Source organism: Sphaeramia orbicularis, chromosome 16 (assembly GCF_902148855.1).
Source record: "Sphaeramia orbicularis chromosome 16, fSphaOr1.1, whole genome shotgun sequence".
In the NCBI taxonomy this organism is placed as follows: domain Eukaryota; kingdom Metazoa; phylum Chordata; class Actinopteri; order Kurtiformes; family Apogonidae; genus Sphaeramia; species Sphaeramia orbicularis.
Window position 1 is genome coordinate 58642770 of NC_043972.1, and position 21401 is coordinate 58664170.

Sequence of the window (21401 nt, forward strand, 5' to 3'; positions counted from 1 at the left end):
TTTGGAATCATCATTAAAAACTGTGAAATGTTCATGAAGAAGGAAAAAGTTTTATGGTTTAGGGATCAGAGGAAATGGTTCCTGCTTCAGGGGAAGTGCATTTGTGAACACCGGCCCCAGTGTGGTGCAGGGTCTAATAGTTTTGGAATAGATTAGATTGGAACCTTTGGTGGGCCGGATAGGAACTTTTAATGGGCCGGATTGGAACCTTTGATGGGCCGGATAGGAACTTTTGGTAAGATGGATTGGAACCTTTGATGGGCTGGATTGGAACCTTGATTTGCTGGATTGGAACCTTTGATGGGCCGGATTGGAACTTTTGATGGGCCGGATTGGAACCTTTGATGGGCTGGATTGGAACCTTTGGTGGGCCGGATTGGAACTTTTGATGGGCTGGATTGGAACCTTTGGTGGGCCGGATTGGAACTTTTAAAGGGCCGGATTGGAACTTTTGATGGGCCGGATTGGAACCTTTGGTGGGCCGGATTGGAACTTTTAAAGGGCCAGATTGGAACCTTTGATGGGCTGGATTGGAACCTTTGGTGGCCCGTATTGGAACCTTTGATGGGCCAGATTGGAACTTTTGGTGGGCCGGATTGGAACTTTTGGTGGGCCGGATTGGAACCTTTGATGGGCTGGATTGGAACCTTTGATGGGCCGGATTGGAACTTTTGATGGGCCGGATTTGGCCCCCGGGCCGGTTGTTTGACACCCGTGATCTAGACGATCAGTGAAGGTCTCCTACAGAGAGGACAGGGGGTCCAGTACCATCTTTATGCAGGACTTGAAATAAACCACATCTGTGTCCAGGTACTGTTTTTATTGGATCATTCAAACCTTTGTGTCAAACATTCTGTCATAAATGATGTTCAGGAACATTCCATGAACTGTCAAACGGTCACTAGTTCTGTTCAGAACAGATTTTTCCATCTGTTTTAGTTTGAGAAAATCTTCAAAGAAGTCGTTGCATGCGACCGTTAATGCGGCGACGAGCACGACGAACTCCTGGAAGTCCACCTCCCCATCACCGTTTTCATCCAGGTCCTCCAGGATACACTCCACCCTTCTGGGGTCGTTACTGACCTGCAGCAAACACACCAGGAAAAAAACAACATCAGTGTCCACAAAAAAAGGCTGTCTGAAAACAAGAGAAAAAAACTGAATCTGAAAAACGTACTAAAACAAGTGAAATATCTGTCCATGCAGCAAAAGGATTACACTGGACACGGGTTCTGGAATTCAGATTGTTTACTCCAGAGATAGGCAGGTTTACAGAAGTATTTACAGCAGGGCTCTCAAACTCATGTTCTTTCAGGTTCCACATTCAGCTCCAAATTTTTGTCTTTGTTTTAGTGTAAAGAAAAAAAAATCATTAAATTCTGAAAATGCTTACTTTTATAAACTATCCAAACAAAAAGATGTGAATAACCTGAAAAAACTGAAATTTCTTAAGAAAAATCAGTGCAATTTTAACAATCTTCTCCTCCACTTCTCATTAGTCCATGTGCATTCTGGATCAGATCTACAAAGACACTAAACACTGAGGAACAGGAAGAAAAGAGTTCAAACTGGGCTGAATTTTCTTTAGACATTTCAGGTTGTTCATATTTGTTCAGGTTATTCACATTTTATTGTTCAGGAGAGTTTGGAAATGTCAATATTTTCATAATGTAATGTTATTTTTTTGCACGAAAACAAAGACAAAAATTTGAAGTTGTTAATTCGAGATTTTTGCTTAATTTAAGATTTTTTTTTTTTTTTGCTTAATTCAAGGGTTTTTTTTGCTTAATTTTTTTTTTTTTTACTTAATTCAACATTTTTTCCTTAATTGAAGTTAATTTTTTTTAGTTTGTAAATGTAAATATTTTCATAATTTAATGTAATTTTTTCACTAAAACAAAGAAAAAAAAAACTGAAGTTGTTATTTCAATATTTTTGCTTAATTCAACATTTTTTCCTAAATTGAATCAATGTTTTTTTTGTTTTTGTTTATTTTTTTTTTGCTTAATTCAGTTCAAGACTGTGGAATTTTTGACTTTGCAAAAACATCCCAGGGGCCAGATTAGAACCTTTGATGGGACACATTTGGCCCCAGGGCCGCGTGTTTGAGACCCCTGATTTAGAAGGTTTGAAATAAGAATAAATGACGGTTTTAAGATGAGATTACTTCAAATGTAACTTTTTACAGCATTAAAATAAGTGAAATATACTAAATATAAACTGGCTGAGGTGGATAAAAGGATTAAAGTCTGAAAAGAAGAGGAGCAAGTAGAAAAAAACTATGAAAATAAGCATTTGATTGATCTGAAAATGACCACTTCAACCAGCAATCTAACCCAGGTCCCATGTGTTCCCTACTGAGGTCAACACCCACTGTGGGGTCATGTGACCAGTTAAGCACCAGTTGTTGGCCAGTATCCACCAGCATCTTCCAGTCACACACTAAGTGTATGTATTATTTATTATATTATATTAAATTGGACTAGATTCGATTATATTAGATTAGATTAGATTGGACTAGATTAGATTAGATTCAATTAAATTAGACTAGACTAGACTAGACTAGATTACATTGCATTACATTACATTACATTAGACTAGGTCAGATTATATTACACTAGATTAGATTAGATTAGATTAGATTAGATTAGATTAGATTAATTAGACTAGATTAGATGTCATATCCTTTGGACAGAGCCCTCAGGACAACATGCACTGCAAAAATCTGAATCTGACCCAGTGTATTTGTCTCATTTCTAGTCCAAATATCAGATCACACTTTAAATCAGACAGAATCACCTACAGAGGAACTGTTCAGTCAGATAGATGAACTGATTTACAGATAATAGATCTGGAAAATCTGATTTACACTAATTTGAACAAGATCATTTTCACTTGTTCCATTGGCAGATTTATTTGCTTAATTCTATTTTTTTTTTTTTTAAACTTAATTCAAGCCAAAAATTCTGCCAATGGAACAAGATTTAGATTTGTACAGTGTCCATACATGCATATATGCATACATACAGGAATCCTCTTCTATTGTTCTTCTATTGTTCTTCTATTGTTCTTCTATATACTCACTGCCATGAAATCCCCCAGTTCTTCCTGTAACAGGGTCTTCAGTTCAGATTTATTCAGCTTGTACTTGTCCCCTTCCTTTGAAGAATAGTTGTGGAACACAGCGACCAGGGACTCCATGGCATTCTGCAGCTCTGACATTTTCAGATTCTGCAGCTTGGACATGTTGACTGTTGATTATTTACACCTAGAAGGACAGTTGAACAGAACTGTTGAATAAAAAAACAACGTCATGGAAACACAGATGAGGTCAGCCCACAGAAGGGCCATCTATGGACTGTCGGTGTAAGACAGTCTGTGCGTTTCCATGACAACTTTTATTTCTGGTTTAATCTGATTAAAGGTTCGATCCTATTTCAGATGTCCATGTAAACACTTTATTCCAGCTGAAAAAGAAAAGTTGGGATTAAATTTAAACCAGATTAAAGTCACTGGTTTAACCCACTTTTAATTCCAGTCTAAATTCTTCCTGGACATGTAAAGCCTTTATTCCATTTGGACTTTATTCCTTCCATTCTGCACATGCTCAGTGTCTTGTCCTGTCACAGTGACGCACACATTCTGCGCTGGTGGAAGAATATGCACTGCAGTCTAGTCTTCCCAAAGCGTTCCAGTGGGCTGTTCTGATGGGATCTACCAGCCTGGAAAACCCTGAAGGAACAGTTCAACACTGGCTTTATTCATTCATTTGTCATGAACTAATGAGTTCCATAAATGGGCTAAACAGTTTGAACTGCAGTGCACTGATTGTCTTGTTCTCACAGCCCTTCTGTTAGCTTAGCTTAGCCTAGCTTAGCATAATGGCTTCATTCCTCTGGTCAGACGTAGCCAGGCTTTTAGAGGTGATTTGTTGTATTTTAGGAGTGATTTTGGTCAATTCAGTTCTCCCTAATCATTCCTTTAGTCCGCTGGGGTCAATATGATCACAAACTGAGGCTCAGATCATGGTCATGTGACTTACTGCAGGAAGAAAATCTGGGCAATAAAAACTAATTAAATTATATATATATATATATATATATATATATATATATATATTATATATATATATATATATACATATATATATATATATATATATATATATGTATGTATATATATATAAATACACACACATATATATATATACACACATTATAATATATATAATATATATAATATACATATATACACATATATATATTATATATATAATATATATATAGATATATATACATATATATATATTATAAATTATAATTAAAACGCTAAAGTAAAGCTAATTTAGCGCATGCATCCCTTCCAACAAAAACATTTTCCAACTTCCGTCAACACAAATGTCCCAAGATTGTATGAGTGCAGTAAGTCGCAGATCTAAAGAAATAATTAGGGAGAATCAGATTTCACAAAATCACTGACAAAAGACGACAAATCACCTTTAAAAAACTGGCTACATGTGACCATGGAAATGCAGTGACTATGCTAAGCTAAGCTAACAGAAGGGCTGCCAGAACAAGGCAACATGAGCACTGCAGCACAAAGCCTTCTGCTCACTTGTCTACCTCATTAATACCTCATGTAAACCTTTATTCAGGTTTAACATTTCCATGTAAACAGAAGAGAAAATACTTTAGTTCTGCATTAATTTCTTCTGTAAAAATAAAACAGATTTAAAAAACATCATGTATCTGTACCCAGTGTCTGTTTCAGACAGTGTGTAATTGTCCTCCATTACATTTAAACACTGTGACTCCAAAAGGACACTTCAGAATGAATGGATTCATTGGTGGTGGACAGAGGTCAAAGGTCACTGTGATGTCATGTCTGTTCAGTCTACTCGTTTTAATATCTCATGAATGTCCTGATAGATTTTCTCCATAATTTTCCAGAAGAAAGACAGCATCAATTGTAGATTTTTTATTCAGGGAAAAAATTCAACATGACATTAACAATGGTGGTTAAATGTCACAGAATTCCTCTCCCAAAATAACCTCCTTGACATCAACCAATCTGGCTTCAAAATCGGCCACTCCACTGAAACGGCTCTGGTGTCTGTGACAGAAGCCCTGAAAGAGGCTAGAGCAGCAGCCAAGTCTTCAGTACTCATTCTACTGGACTTCTCAGCAGCATCTGACACTGTCAGTCACCATATCCTGTTATCCATACTCTGGAACATGGGCATCACAGGCCACGCACACTCCTGGTTTCAATCTTACCTTACTGGTCGGTCCTTCAGTGTGTCCTGGCTAGGGCACACATCAGCAGTTCACCGCCTCACCACGGGGTCCCCCAAGGCTCTGTGTTGGGCCCCCTCCTTTTTGCCATATACACCACCTCACTCGGTCAGATCATCCACTCACACGGCTTCTCATATCATTGCTATGCTGATGATACCCAGCTCTATCTGGCATTCCCACCTGATGACTCCACAGTCTCAGCGCGGATCTCAGATTGTCTCTCTGACATATCTGCATGGATGAAAGCCCATCACCTTCAGCTGAACCTGTCCAAAACTGAACTGCTGGTCTTCCCAGCTAAGCCAACCATACAGCAGGACATCTCCATCTGTACTGACTCCTTATCTCCGGCTCCTACCAGTGTAGTACGAAACTTGGGAGTCATGATTGATAATCAGTTGACCTTCACAGATCACGTTGCCTCCGTCACCTGATCATGTTGTTTCACTCTGTTCAACCTAAGAAAGATCAGGCCATACTAACCGAACAGGCCACCCAGCTCCTGGTGCAGACTATGGTTATCTCCTGCCTTGACTACTGCAATGCTCTTCTAACAGGCCTCCCAGCTTGTGTTGTCCAACCACTACAGATGGTCCAGAATGCAGCAGCGCGTCTGGTCTTCAATCAGCCTAAAAGGGCACATGTCACCCCCTTACTCATAGAGTTACACTGGCTACCCATAGCTGCCCGCTTCAAATTCAAATCTTTAATCCTAGCCTACAAAATTCTCAGTGGGTCTGCTCCTGTCTACTTAGGTGGACTGATAAAAGCTTATGTTGCCCCACAACCACTCCACTCGTCTGGGGAATGTAGTCTGGTGGTCCCCAGACCTTGTACAAGACAATCCAGGCTCTTTTCATGGGTCGTTCCACGTTGGTGGAACGCTCTACCAAGTACTATGAGAACAGAGGCATCCCTGCCTATCTTCAAGAAGCTCCTGAAGACCCAGCTCTTCCAGGAGCACCTCCTGTCCTAGCACTGTCAGACATTCCATTTTAAATATTCTAATAAAGTTCTTCCCAGGATTATCACAGATTTTCCCAGGATTATCTCTGGACCTGCTGCGGTGGTCCTGCCTCTCTCCTGCCTTCATCATCACCACTCACTTATCCTCAGCTGCCTCCATGTGTCTCCCCTACTCCCCCCTTCTCCCCTCTCCCCAGTCTCTTTCTCCATCGCTCTCTCTTTTCTCTTTCTTTACTCTCTCTCTTTAACCCCAGCTGGTCCTGTCAGTCGTCCATCCTCCAGGAGTCTGGGTCTGCTCCAGGTTTCTGCTGTTAAAGGTAGTTTTTCCTTCCACTGTCACCAGTCACAAGTGTTTGCTCCTGGAGGATTCTGTTGGGTTTCTGTAAATTGGTTTAGAGTCTGGTTTTGACCAACTCTATATATAAAGTGTCATGGGATAACTTTTTTGTTGCAATCTGGCGCTATATAAATAAAATTTGATTGATTGAGTGATTTGATTGGTTTTCCCCTGTAAGTCGCTTTGGAAAAAAGCGTCTGCCAAATGCATAAACATAAACATAAACATAAACATAAATGTGAAAATGATGAAATGAATGAGAAAACATCCACTGGTAAAAAAAAAAAAAAAAAAAAAGAACTGTGACTTCAACTCACACTGAAAACTGTTTTCTACTGTCCAGTGAAATACACAGACATTAAACAACAAACAAACAAACAATAATAAATCAACAAATAAATAAACAAACAAACAAATACATGAGAGTGTTCATGAGGCCACACATTGGTTTCCATTAGAGACTCCTGTCTGGTTTGAATACAGTGTGGGTTAGGGTTAGGAACAGGGTTAGGGTTAGGAACAGGGTTAGGAACAGGGTTAGGGTTAGGAACAGGGTTAGGGTTAGGAACAGGGTTAGGGTTAGGAACAGGGTTAGGAACAGGGTTAGGGTTAGGAACAGGGTTAGGGTTAGGAACAGGGTTAGGGTTAGGAACAGGGTTAGGAACAGAGTTAGGGTTAGGAACAGGGTTAGGAACAGGGTTAGGGTTAGGAACAGGTTAGGAACAGGGTTAGGGTTAGGAACAGGGTTAGGGTTAGGAACAGGGTTAGAACAGAGTTAGGGTTAGGAACAGGGTTAGGAACAGGGTTAGGGTTAGGAACAGGGTTAAGAACAGGGTTACAGTTAGGAACAGGGTTAGGGTTAGGAACAGGGTTGGGAACAGGGTTAGGGTTAGGAACAGGGTTAGGATTAGGAACAGGGTTAGGATTAGGAACAGGGTTAGGAACAGGGTTAGGGTTAGGAACAGGATTAGGGTTAGAAACAGGGTTAAGACAGGGTTACAGTTAGGAACAGGGTTAGGGTTAGGGTTAGGAACAGGGTTAGGAACAGGGTTAGGAACAGGGTTAAGACAGAGTTGGGACAGGGTTAGGGTTAGGAACAGGGTTAGGAACAGGGTTAAGAACAGAGTTGGGAACAGGGTTAGGGTTAGGAACAGGGTTAGGAACAGGGTTAGGAACAGGGTTAGGGTTAGGAACAGGGTTAAGAACAGGGTAAGGGTTAGGAACAGGGTTAGGGTTAGGAACAGGGTTAGGGTTAGGGTTGGCCTTAACCCAAAGGCCTAAAGTTACTTTGAATGTTTGGCTTAAATTCTAAACTGTAACCTGATTTGTGTGTTGAAGGTCAGGAGCTGCTCCTTTAAACCTCTAACCTTATCCCTGCCGTTCCTCTCAGACACCTGAGAACCTGCTGGGGGGGTTCGCTCTTGTCACCTCCAACTGCATGAACCAGCGGAGCACAAAGGACGGACCCCCTGCAGGGCACATGGGCAGCACAGCACTTCTAAAGCTTACATTAAGTTACAGCCAGGTTTAAGTCCATCCACTGAAGTGGACCATCATTCAGAATCTAAAGGACACTGATGCACCAGTACAGACAGACCCGAGGAGCTGGACTGGAAGAGTCTGTTTACACCAGGGTTCCCAAACTCATGTTCTTTCAGGTTCCACATTCAGCCTGATTTGATCTGCAGTGGGCCGGACCAGTAAAATAAGAACAGAAGAACCTAGAAATAATGACAACTGCACATTTTTGTCTTTGTTTTAGGGTAAAGAAAAACCCCCCATTAAATTATGAAAATATTTACATTTATAAACTATCCAAACAAAAAGATGTGAATAACCCGAAAAAACTGACATTTCTCAAGAAAAATCAGTGCAATTTTAACAGTCTTCTTCCTCCACTTCTCATTAGTCCATGTGCATTCTGGATCAGATCTACAAAGACACTAAACACTGAGGAACAGAAGAAAAGAGTTCAGACTGTGTTGAATTTTCTTTGGACATTTCAGGTTGTTCATATTTGTTCAGGTTATTCACATTTTATTTTACAGGATAGTTTGTAAATGTAAATATTTTCAGAATTTAATGTTATTTTTTGCACTAAAACAAAGACAAAAAAATGAAGTTTGTATTATTTTATAGGCATATTTTCAAAATAACAGCATAATAACCTATGAATAATGACAACTCCAAATTTTTGTCTTGTTTTAGTGCAAAAAAACCCCATTAAATCACAAAAATACTTACTTTTATAAACTATCAAAAAAAAAAAAAAAAAAAAAAAAACCCTGAAAAAACTGAAATTTATCTAAAAAAAAAAACTTATTGTTACGGGAAAGTTTGTAAATGTAATATTTTCAAAATTTAATGTTATTTTTTGCACTAAAACAAAGAAGAAAATTTGAAGTTGTTAACTCAAGATTTTTTTTTTTGCTAAATTTAACTTTTTTGCTAAATTTCAGATTTTTTTTTTTTTTTTTTGGCTTAATTCAACATTTTTTCCGTAATTCAAGCTAATTTTTTTTTTGCTTAATTCACTTCAAGACTGTGGAATTTTTGACTTTGCAAATTCATCCCACGGGCCAGATTGGAACCTTCGGGGGCCCACATTTGGCCCCTGGGCCGCATGTTTGAGAGCCCTGCTTTAAAGGAAAAGGAACTGGTGAGTCATGACTCTGCTGACAGAAGCTCCATCATATCAGCAGAATTATCCTCGACTGATCAGCGTTAATCACGTAACCTAACCCTAACCCTAACCAATGAGAAGTCACAGGTGCAGCTGATGAGGATCAATGTCACTGAGGTCGAGTAAACACCAAAGGAAAGGATGAAACGTTCATGAAAGCAGGGCTGTAGTCCTGTTTAGTTTGAGGTCTGTAGTTCAAAGCCACTCACCTCCTCAGATGTGGACCGTTCCTGCTGCAGGTGGACGAGGCTTCAGCATCAGCGGTCACCTCAGGTCTATATCCTCCTGTCACCTATGCAAATAACACAAGCCCCTCCCCCAGCAGCAGCATCACCTGCTCCACCCAGAGCCATAGAGAGAGAGAGAGTTACAACACACTTGATGTTGTTACAAACAGTGATCAGGTGGTATGTAAGCCTCAATAGTTCCAAACAAACAGTCCACTGTCCTGTTCTTCTACTGGACAGACAGCAGTGAGTGGGTTCATACAGGAAAATACACAAATGAAACACACACTAGTCTGTTTACAGCTGTTATGTCTCTGCTGTATATATGTTAGTGTCAGTTGTGTTTTGGTAACACTTTATAATAAGTACACACTATGAAGAATTAGTTGAGCATTAATAAATACTGAATTCATCATTTATAAAGCATATTTCTGACATAAATACTCATTAATATATGGTTTATAAGCACAGTTATAAATGTTTTACTCATCATTAATAAGCTCATCTACAATGTGCTTCATGATTGTATTTTCATACTTTATAAATTTTGGATTCAGCATTTAAACATTAAGTATTCAGACATGTACTAATGGTTAGTGGATATGTTAGTGTGTATTTTATAGTAACTCACACATTTATTTTCCAATGGATGTCCCATAAACAGTTATTAATACATGAATTCATTATTTCAGGTAGTTCTAAAGCACTTACTACTCATTAATTCAGTCTATGGTGTGAGCTCATCTGAAGTGTGCACTATCTGTGACATCTAAAGCATTTACAAATGAGATTTAAAGGTTGGCAATGAATAAAGACTCACAAAAGTCTGAGTTATTCTAACAAAGGAAAAACACAGCACATGGGATTATTGAAACAAACTGTATGACTGAATGATGAAGGATTATGAATGATTAGTAAAACCATTATAACTGTGCTTATAAACCATATACTAATGAGTATTCATGTCAGAAATCTGCTTTATAAACAATGAATTCAGTATTTGTTAATGCTTAACTAATGCTTCATAGTGTGGACTTATTATAAAGTGTTACCTTGTGTTTCTACTGTGTGTCTGTTAGTGTCAGTTGTGTTTCTACTGTCTGTCTGTTAATGTCAGTTGTGTTTCTACTGTGTGTCTGTTAGTGTCAGTTGTGTTTTTCAGTTGTGGGGTTGAAACCACTGACAGGACTGACTTTCATTCTGTCAACAGGTTTACATTTAGTCGCAGTTTTAACAAACGAGGACAAATCAAACTACTGACAAACATCACATGACACCATTTGGAAATGATAATAACTGACAAATAGAATCCAATCAGTGTCAAAGTGGACCCATATTTGGACCACAGTAAATGACACTAATGATCACATGACCTCAGCTGACAAACTGAAGCCAACACCAGCAGGTTTAACAGAACAACTGCAGTCAAACCCACAGAACTGCATTTGGACTAATGGTACCTTCCCTTAGAACAGGGCTCTCAAACATGCGGCCCAGGGGCCAAATGTGGTCCGCCAAAGTTTCCAATCTGGCCCGTGGGATGTTAGTGAGAAGTCAATAATTCCACAGTCTTGAATTGAATTATGCAAAAAAAAAAAAAAAAAAAAAAAAACTTGAATTAAGGCAAAAATGTTGAATTAAGCAAAAAAAAAAAAAATTAGCTTGAATTGAGGAAAAAATGTTGACTTAAACAAAAAAAATAGCTTGAATTAAGGAAAAAATGTTCAATTATGCAAAAAAATAAATAAAAATTTGCTTTAATTAAGGAAAAAATGTTTAATTAAGCAAAAAAAAAAAAAATCTTGAAATGAGGAAAAAATGTTGAATTAAGCAAAAAAAAAAACCAAAATCTTCAATTAAGCAAAAAAAAAAAAAAGAATCTTGAATTAAGCAAAAAAAAAAAAAAAACTTGAATTAAGCAAAAAATCTTGAATTAACAACTTCACATTTTTTCTTTTTTTAGTGCAAAAAATAACATTAATTATGAAAATATTTACATTTATAAACTATCCTGTAACAATACAAAGGGGCAAAAAACTGAACAAATATGAACAACCTGAAATGTCTAAAGAAAGTTCAGTCCAGTTTGAACTCTTTTCTTCCTGTTCCTCAGTGTTTAGTGTCTTTGTAGATCTGATCCAGAATGCACATGGACTAATGAGAAGTGGAGGAAGAAGACTGTTAAAATTGTGCTGATTCTTCTTAAGAAATTTCAGTTTTTTTTTTTTGTTTGAATAGTTTATAAAAGTAAGTATTTTCATAATTCAATGTTTGTTTGTTTTTATTTACACTAAAAAACGACAAAAATTTGCAGTTGTGATTATTTATAGGTTCTTCTGTCTTATTTTACGGGTTCGGTCCACTGCAGATCAAATCAGGCTGAATGTGGAACCTGAAAGAACATGAGTTTGAGAGCCCTGCCTTAGAACCTCCATCATTGTAGTTCTAGTGGTTCCATGTGAACCTCCATCTTTGCAGTTCTAGTGGTTCCATGTGAACAGCTGGACCAGTCCAACTATGGAACTCTAGGACTACAGCTGACCCCACAAAACAGTCGGATCAGATAGAAACGGATCCAAACGCAAACACAGACCAAAGAAAACAGAATTTACAACAGAAATGTCACTGATACAGGAAATAGACTGGACCAGTGGAAAGATGACCATATCTGATCAACTTAGAGCTGGAGTTGGTAGATCAGCACAAATACAAGTGAATGGGTTCAGACGGTGTTACACTCAATGTTTGGAACTATTGGCCCCGCCTCCAGAACCCAGAAGGAGCTCCATATTTTGTACACCAGTTTTTACAACAGGAGTCTATGGAAGTGTTGCAACTCTGTTTTCTGTACCACTCTGGTTCCACCATCACAGCTGTGAGGTCATAACAGAAGACGAGCGCACGACTTTTATAGCAGCGTTTTTACTTGTAAAGCAGGACAAACACCGACCATGACTATTTATGTGTGTGTGTGTGCATGTGTGTGTGTGTGCGTGTGCGCAAGACCATGAACTGTATGATAACGGTAGAACGATGAATTGATGGCGTTGATAAGAAAAATAAAGACATCAATCACACATATGAGCTGATAATCAATGACGTACATTATGTCTCTTAACATCTGCCTTTTGTATCGTTCTGTTCAACACTTTTTAATTTATTTTATTATTTATTTTCAAATTATACATTTACACAAACATGCACCCATACATAAGGAACTACACAGGCACAACATATACAAACAAATTATACAACAAACCTACCAACCGACCCAACCCCCCAAAAAAGAAGAAAAAAAACAAACAAACAAAAACAAACAAACAACAAAAAAACCACAACAACAAAAAGAACAACAAGATAAATAATGTTATCAGCTCCTCTTTCCAATACTCAGGGCTGATTCAGAGTTAATTTAATGTATATTAACAACACATTTCTCAGTCTAAAGGACATGGGACAGCAGGACACTGGCTGACAGCAGAGAAAAAAGGATTCCATTGTTGATGAAACAAATTAATTTGTCCATGAAGAAAACTGAATCTTTTCCAACTTTAAAAAGAAAAATAAATCATGCACCCATTGCACAAAAGTGGGTGGACGAGCAAGGTTCGAATAGTTTGGATTTTTCATTATAGTTCAGTTTTATTTAGTTTTGACTTTTTTTTTCTCTAATTCAGTTAGTTTTAGTTTGTTTTTAGTTAGTTTTCAATTTTTTGTAAATGCTCAGTTTTAGTATTAATTTTACTTTTTCTATATCTTTTCTCTTCTTCTCTGTCGTCGTATTCAAATCAATCCCAGACAGGACTCTGCTGCTTTAGTCTCCATGTTTCCAGGTAGAGTGGGGACCAGAAGACGACTGGAAACCACAAGTGAACACAAGTGTCGGACCAAAAAGTGTCGTATGGTAACGCTAGCTAAAATTGCTAAAGTGAAATAAACTAATTTCGTATCAATCCGACATTGACAAAGAACTAATGGAATTTTATCCATAATTTTTATCCGTTTTAGTTAGTTTTGTAAACACACAATATAGTTTCAGTTAGTTATCGTTTTTTTTTCTTTTAATTACAGTTTTTAGCTTACCGGCTGACAGGCTATTGTCGTCATGTGGCATCCATCGTCATCGTCGTCTGTCGTCATCGTCTGTCGTCATCATCTGTCGTCCAATACAAAAATTTCAATCTTCTTCTCCGAAACTACAATTCCGATTGACTTCAAACTTGGTATACAGTTTCTTTATGATGTCAACACAAGGGATTGAAATGATTTCAATCCGATTTGATTCTGGATTCGGTGCGACTTTGAAAAATGTTCCCATTATAACAGATAGGAAGTGGATTGATCCAATAAATCAGTATCAATGATATCAAGTGTGAATTTGAATTTTGTACAGATCTGATTGGAATGTGACCAAAACATGGGCTATTTCTGTAACAGAATAAATACACAGAACTGGGGGATAAATGGATCTGGATACATTTCCCAAAGCTTTTAATTTGGCCGGTAAGATACAGGTCCATTGGTCCGATTTTTATTTATTTCAGTTAACGAAAATGTTTTTCAATTCCAGTTTTCGTCATTTCATTAGTTTTCGTTAATGAAAATAACCTTGTGGCAGAGGTTGCTTCCACTTCTGTTCAACACTTTGACAAAAAAGCAACAGAAAATATGAATAACCTGAACAAATATGAACAACATGAAATGTCTTAATAGAAGTGCAGCTGAACCAACATTGTGCCTGGTACTAGATCTTCTGTGTGTTTGCAGATCCACTGTGACCTGTACATTATAATGAACACGTAGAAATGAAAACCTGAGGCACAATATTCTTAAACTTGCATTAATTTTCTTAAGAAATGTCAGTTTATTCACATTTTTAAGGAAACTTTGTGAAGGTAAACATTTTCATAAATCATTTACACATTTTTCGCTGCTCTTATTGGACTGGTTCAGTCTGTTTCAGATCATACTGGACTGAATGTGGAACCTGAACTAACATGAGCTGCACAGACCTGCAGTGAACTGAGGCATGAAGACTGAACTGGCATTTTCATACGTACACCTGTGTGTGTGTGTGGTGTGTGTGTGTGCGTACGTGTGTGTCTGTGTGTGTGTGTGTCTGTGTGTGCGTGTGTGTGTGTGTGTGTGTCGTGTGTCTGTGTGTGTGTGTGTGTGTGTGTCTGTGTGTGTGTGTGTCTGTGTGTGTGTGTGTCTGTGTGTGTGTCTGTGTGTGTGTGTGTGTGTGTCTGTGTGTGTGTGTTGTGTGTGTGCTGTGTGTGTGTGTGTGTCTGTGTGTGTGTGTGTCTGTGTGTGTGTGTGTGTCTGTGTGCGTGTGTGTGTGTGTGTCTGTGTGTGTGTGTCTGTGTGTGTGTGTGTGTGTGTCTGTGTGTGTGTGTGTGTGTGTCGGTGTGTGTGTGTGTGTCTGTGTGTGTGTGTCTGTGGTGTGTGTGTGTGTGTTGTGTGTGTCTGTGTGTCTGTGTGTGTCTGTGTGTGCACGTGCGTGTGTGCATGTGTGTGTGTGCGGCCACTATTATTTGAAACAAATACACTTTATTTACTTATTTATTGATTAATTTATTTTGATTATTTATTAATTAATTTATTTATTTACTCATGTATGTATTTATTTATTCATTCATGTATTCATTCATTCATGTATTTATTTATTATTTAATTTTTTATTTATGTATTATTTATTCATTTATTCTTTTTTTTTTTTGTTATTTATTATTTTAAACTTATTTCAGTGTTCATGGCACTTCCTTCACCTCTGTCAGTTGTGTCTAATCCTTCTCTGTCATATTATTGCATTAAAGGTCTGATTAGAACACAGACTGTTACAGTGAATCAGCTCATCAGTGCATTCAAAGCGTCTGTGTGTCTGTATTTCCATCAGTATCTCTGCTCACTGCTCTTTTGCATCAGTTTATATTTAACTGGAGCAGATCCCAGATCAGTCCACATTCTAAACTCAGGTGATCCTTTGGTTCATTGTGTGTCTGAGGGTCTGTACAGACTGAACCCATGTGGTCTGGCCTAGATTACCTTTAGAACCCTTTGGAACATCAGTTCAACTATGGGTCCACATGTGGACGTCAGACATGAAAGGGTTAATTAGTCCCGTCCCATCTTTATTACATTTTATTTTATGTTCATTCACATGTTTTTCTGTTGGATCCTGAATGTGAGGCGTGTCTGTAGTTGTGTTGTGTTCATCCTGTCTACAGTGAAAACATGTTCATAAATGTGAAGTTCTGCTGTTTTAGGTCGAAGTAAACGTCTCCATATTCACTTTTATTAAATCTGTTCAGGGACTGTTTGGCGTATGTCAGGGGTCTCAAACATGTGTCCCTCCAAAGGTTCCAATGCGGCCCCTGGGGCCGTTTTTTTCTAATTGCTTAGTTTTAGTTTTGTTTTTGTTTTTTAATCTCTTTTCTCTTCTTCTCTGTCGTCGTATTCAAATAAATCCCAGACAGGACTCTGCTGCTTTAGTCTCCATGTTTCCAGGTAGAGTGGGGACCAGAAGACGACTGGAAACCACAAGTGAACACAAGTGACGGACTGTGAAGCACCATATGGTGCTAAAATTGCACGAACAAAATAAACTGATTTCATATCAATATGACATTGACGAAAACTAAGGCAATTTTATCCATAATTTTAAAACATTTTAGTTAGTTTTGTAAACACACAATACAGTTTCAGTTAGTTATCATTTTTTCTTTTAATTATAGTTTTCATTTCAGTTAATGGAAATGTTTTTCAATTCTAGTTTTTGTAATTTCCTTAGTTTTCGTTAACGATAATAACCTTGTTCAGTATAATACAACCATGGGTCACCCTGTTAAACAACCATCAGCAGCATCAGCCTTTAAAAACAGCCTTATTAGACCTGTACTGCTGTTGAACTGAGCTCTGCACATGTTGAATAGTTAAACTCCCATCACGGACTGGGCAGATCTACAGGTATACTAAGTCGCTTTTTAGCTTACCGGCCGACAGGCCGTGAGCTGTTGTCGTCATGCGGCATCTGTCGTCTGTCGTCCGTTAAAAAACTTTCAATCATCTTCTTCCCCGAAACTACAATTCCGATTGACTTCAAACCTGGTATACAGCTTCTGTATGATGATGTCAACACAAGGGATTGAAATTATTTGGATCCGGATCTGATTCTGGATTTGGTGCCACTTTGAAAATTTCCCCATTATAACAGATAGGAGGTGGATGATCCAATAAATCAGTATCAATGATATCAAGTGTAAATTTGAATTTTTTACAGATCTGATTGGAATATGACCAGAACATGGGCTGTTTCTGTAATAGAATAAATACACAGAACTGGGTGAGAATAAATGGCATCTGGATACATTTCCCAGAGCTTTGAATTTGGCCGGTACGCTACAGGACCATTGGTCCGATTTATTGTTGTGTTCTCAGGTGGGTTTAGTACAACGGCCACTGTCCTACGTCCATCTACTGTCCCACACACTGTAAGACCGGATAAGTTGAGTTTACTTTAAAAATCTGAGGAAACTGGTTGCCTTAAAAAATTGAAGTAATGAGTAATGAAAACTTGAGTGTGTTCAACTGAAATGCTTGATTTGAACAGAATTGCTATTTTAAGTACAACACACTAAATGCCAAGTTCATTTAACTTAAAATTTGTTACATTGTCAATTGCTTTGTGGAATCATTAGACTTAATATCATCAGGTCATTGGACTCAATTCTAAATTGATTTAAATTAAAATCTTTTGCAATTTAAATTGCTTTATGAAATTATTCAACTTAAAATATTGCAGTGTGGATGGAAGTTAGGTAGGAAGTTAGCTCAGTGTAATTTGCCAGTACAGGAAGTGCTTTTAATTTGGCAAGGCATATAGATTTATATTGAAAAAGAACAATCCTAGCTGAACAGTACATCCATTGTTCTTCCTATGGCTCTGACTCATGGTGCAGCTCTACTGTCATGGGGTCAGGTTTCACAGGTTCAAAAAAAAAAAATGATGGCTTAGTCTCCGAACTATTTTCTGTGATTTTATTCAACACCACTCCAACCAGAATAAACGTGAAAAAAAAAAAAAAAAAAATACAGTACAAAAACAAAAATATATACAAGGGAAATACTATCCATCCTCACCGGAAGTCCACAGTCCTGAGACCAAACCCTATCTGCCCCCATGAAAGAAAAACCCCACACCAAACATTTTTGTTAACACATAACACTTTGTTCAGACCAGTTCTGGGCGGACAGCAGTGGAGGAACTGAAAAAAATACTGTAGAATACTGTCAAATTTTGCAGTAGCTTACTGTTTTAAATTTGCACCTTAAAGACCTCATCATTTACAGCATTATACTGTATTTACAAATAACAGCATGATACTGTACAAAATGTACTGTTTTTTTACAGTAATTTGTTACAGTGTATCGTTCTGTCTATTGTTCTATCGTTCTGTCATTCTATCGTTCTATCTGTCGTTCTATCGTTCTATCTATCTATCTATCGATCATTCTATTGATCGTTCTATCGTTCTATTCTATCATTCTATCGTTCTATCTATCGTTCTATCGTTCTATCTATCGTTCTATCTTTCTTTCTTTCTTTATTCATGATGAACTTGCAGATTAAAAAACAGAAAACGCTGTCATCAGAGTCGTAGTCTAGTTTTAGTAGTGAAAGACAATAATCAGTCCCCCAGAAAAACAAGATGATGCGATCGCATAATTGTTAAAGAACTTCACTTTGTGGTCGCATGAAAAGACAGAGGCACCGTTTTAGGCTCCAAAGCTTCATCTTGAGCAAGAAATCAATACAATTCATGAGACCGACAGAGCATTGATGAAAAGGTTCAGCCTCATCTCTCTTTTCTTCTACTTTCAGGTAACACTCTAAAACATGAGACACAGCAGGAAGTTTCATTTGCAGTTCCTCTGTTGATGCTTGTCGTGAAGCTCCTCGTACTGTAGAAGGTCAAACTCCGGTGAGTCGTTGTCCGGTCACTCCTACGCTCTGACTCCATTGCACCTGTTTCCTGTGTAAACGGTCTCTCAGACCAAACTATTTAGAAATAATAACACTTCGGTAATTATGTCAGATTTTTAAGCACACTTAATCATGTGATCATTTCTGAATCACAATTAAATAGGTCAACAATATTTTTCTAACAATAATTCCATGCATAATCAAGCATAGTGTGTGGTGTCAGAAATCAGTATTTTAATCAAAGATTCAGTATTTTAATCAAAGTATTACAAACCAGTATTTCAATCAATTCATTTTATATTCAAAAGTATCAATTTGCCTGCCAGAAGTTACATTTCAGTGCAATGTGATGGTTGTAATAGTAGTTGACTTTTTTTCCTGGAGACCCACAAAAGAACGAACATGTGTAGCCATCGAAAGAACACGTGAATTTATGGAAAGTTACAAAACGGGGCGGGCAGAAAGAACATGTGAGCTCATGGAAAGTTTTGGAAAATGTGGTGTACAAAAGAAGTACATGTGAGTGGAAATTTTTGAACATTCAGGGAAGTACTTTACTTTTTCTGGGAAAAAGTTACATATTTATATGATAATTAAACACTGGGAATTAGTTGCTTATATACGAGGGGTGACTGAAAACTTTTGAGCCTAACATAGAAAGGATTTAGATATGAAGACCAAATTTGGTCTGTGAAATCTTTCACATATCTTAATCCTATCCACTAAATTTCTTGGTCATTGCAATCTTTTTCCCTGTTTTACAGTTCCCTGAACTTTCTGTATCAAGTGTTTCCTGAAAAATGGACAAACTTGAGTATGGGGCTGTCATCAAGTACATGTACGTCCTTTGCCTTCTTTGGGGTTGGTGACATGGGATGTTTCCATTGTTCTGACTGCTCCTTGGTCTCAGGCTGATAGTGATGGACCCCAGTCTCATCCATAGTCACAAACCGGTCCAAGAAACTGGATGGGTTCGCCTCAAAGAGTGTCAAGTTCTCTGTTGACATTCTGCATCTGGTGTGTTTTTGTTCCAGAGTTAAAAGACGTGGCACCCATCTCGCAGACACCTTTGACATCCGAGTTCATCTCTGATTACAGGATCTGCTCACTCCTGTTAGAGGCCCAGTCTCTTGGCAATCTGATAAGTTGAGATATGGCGATCCTCCATGACCATGTCAAGGACAAGGTCAATGTTCTCAGGAGTTGTTGCTGTCAACGGCCTCCCTGACCTTGGTTCATCTTCAACATTGTCTTTTCCACGTTTGAACTCAAACACCCATGGTTTCACTGTGGCAGATGAAGGGGCATGTTCACCTGCTGTGTCCTGCATGTCCTCATGGATCTGAGCTGGGGTCATGCCTCTCAGCTGCACATACTTGATGACAGCCCCATACTCAAGTTTGCCCATTTTTCAGGAAACACTTCATACAGAAAGTTCAGGGAACTGTAAAACAGGGAAAAAGATTGCTATGACCAAGAAATTTAGTGGATAGGATTAAGATATGTGAAAGATTTCATGGGCCAAATTTGGTCTTTATCTTAATCCTTTCCATGTTAGGCTCAAAACTTTTCAGTCACCCCTCGTATATGTTTTGACCAATCCTGACAAACACCAAAAAGACCTTACCCTATCGGAGACGAGCTAAAAAGGAGGGGGTCTCTGACGTGACTAGATTAATGTTCAAAATATGATAAAAAGGGAAGGTAGGGGTATGGTTTATACCTAAAACCCAACCTACTTTTGGTCCAATAAAAGCTTCAGAGTTTGTCATGTCTGCTATGGATTGTAATTGTATCTCTCAACTCACCATATGTTTTTTATTGGTAAGGTTGTTCTTAATTTTTTATCAATTACTAGAAATTTAAGGCGACCCCATTTGAATTCCAGGCGACCCCACATGGGGTCCTGACCCCAAGGTTGAAAAACACTGCACTAGAGTGTACATTTGGAATTGTCTTGTTAGTTGAGTTATTGTTTTACATTTGTTTAATCCTTTTATCATCTTGATCCAAAAAAAGTAGAAACATCTACTGAATCCTATTGAAAGACTGAAATAAAACCTCAAACTGAACCCCTGACCCTTCACACCTGAGCGTGTGCCAATGCAGAAGCTGGAACTCTCACAGTATGAACCAGCCCACGACAACATCCTACACAGTTTTACATGATCCTTCAAGCTGGACAGTTTAGGCATTGAATATGGATCGGGAAATCAGGAGGGCAGAAAGACAGAAAACCTAGCCATCATATCGTCAAGATCGTGAACATCCTCAGGCTCCAAACACAGAACATGCTGCTGCACCTGTGGATGTGGGACAGCCTGGACCACCTTCCACTCAGGACCAGACTGAAGAAATAAGAACATGGTGATGCGTTACTGCACTGCAGAGACAGTTGTGTGTTGTGGTGAGGTAGACTCTGAACCAGACTTTGAAATGAGTAAACCCACCCAGACTCAGAGGAACCACAATCAGATCCGTCCACATAGTGAATGTGTTCCATAATGAGCATGTCTCATAACCACTTCAGTCATGTTCAGAGCCTGTTAGACATGCCCCCCACCCCAGTCTCCATCACATGTGCTTCCAACACCTGCTCCAACCCAGACAGGCTCAGCCCCAGCCAGCCCCCACCCCCCCAGTGCAGGTGCCCATCCCACCTGCACTGACTCAGATAGCTGTAACACCAGCGTCACCACATGTGCCTGTCACACCTGCTTCAACGCAGGTGCCCTAAGCGCCCCTTCCTCTCCAGATGCCCTAAGTGTCCCTTCCGTCCAGGTGCCCTAAATGCCCCTTCCTCTCCATGTGCCCCCCCCCCCCCCATGCTCCTCCTCCACTTCAAGCACCTGGCACCACTTATTATTTCACTGGTCCAGCCCACTTCAGATCACATTTGGCTAAATGT

The 21401-nt window shown here is 38.6% G+C and overlaps 1 protein-coding gene across 1 annotated transcript; it reads right to left on the minus strand.

Moving 5' to 3' along the window:
• Positions 1–831: 831 nt before the first annotated feature.
• LOC115435849 (protein S100-A1-like) lies at positions 832–9508 on the minus strand. The gene is made up of 3 exons (XM_030158459.1): positions 9493–9508; positions 3085–3268; positions 832–1083 (listed from the first exon to the last, which is right to left on the minus strand). The coding sequence occupies exons 2-3, from the start codon at positions 3244–3246 to the stop codon at positions 832–834; spliced, it is 414 nt and encodes a 137-aa protein (XP_030014319.1). The 5' UTR covers positions 3247–3268; positions 9493–9508.
• Between the last annotated feature and the right edge of the window lie 11893 nt (positions 9509–21401).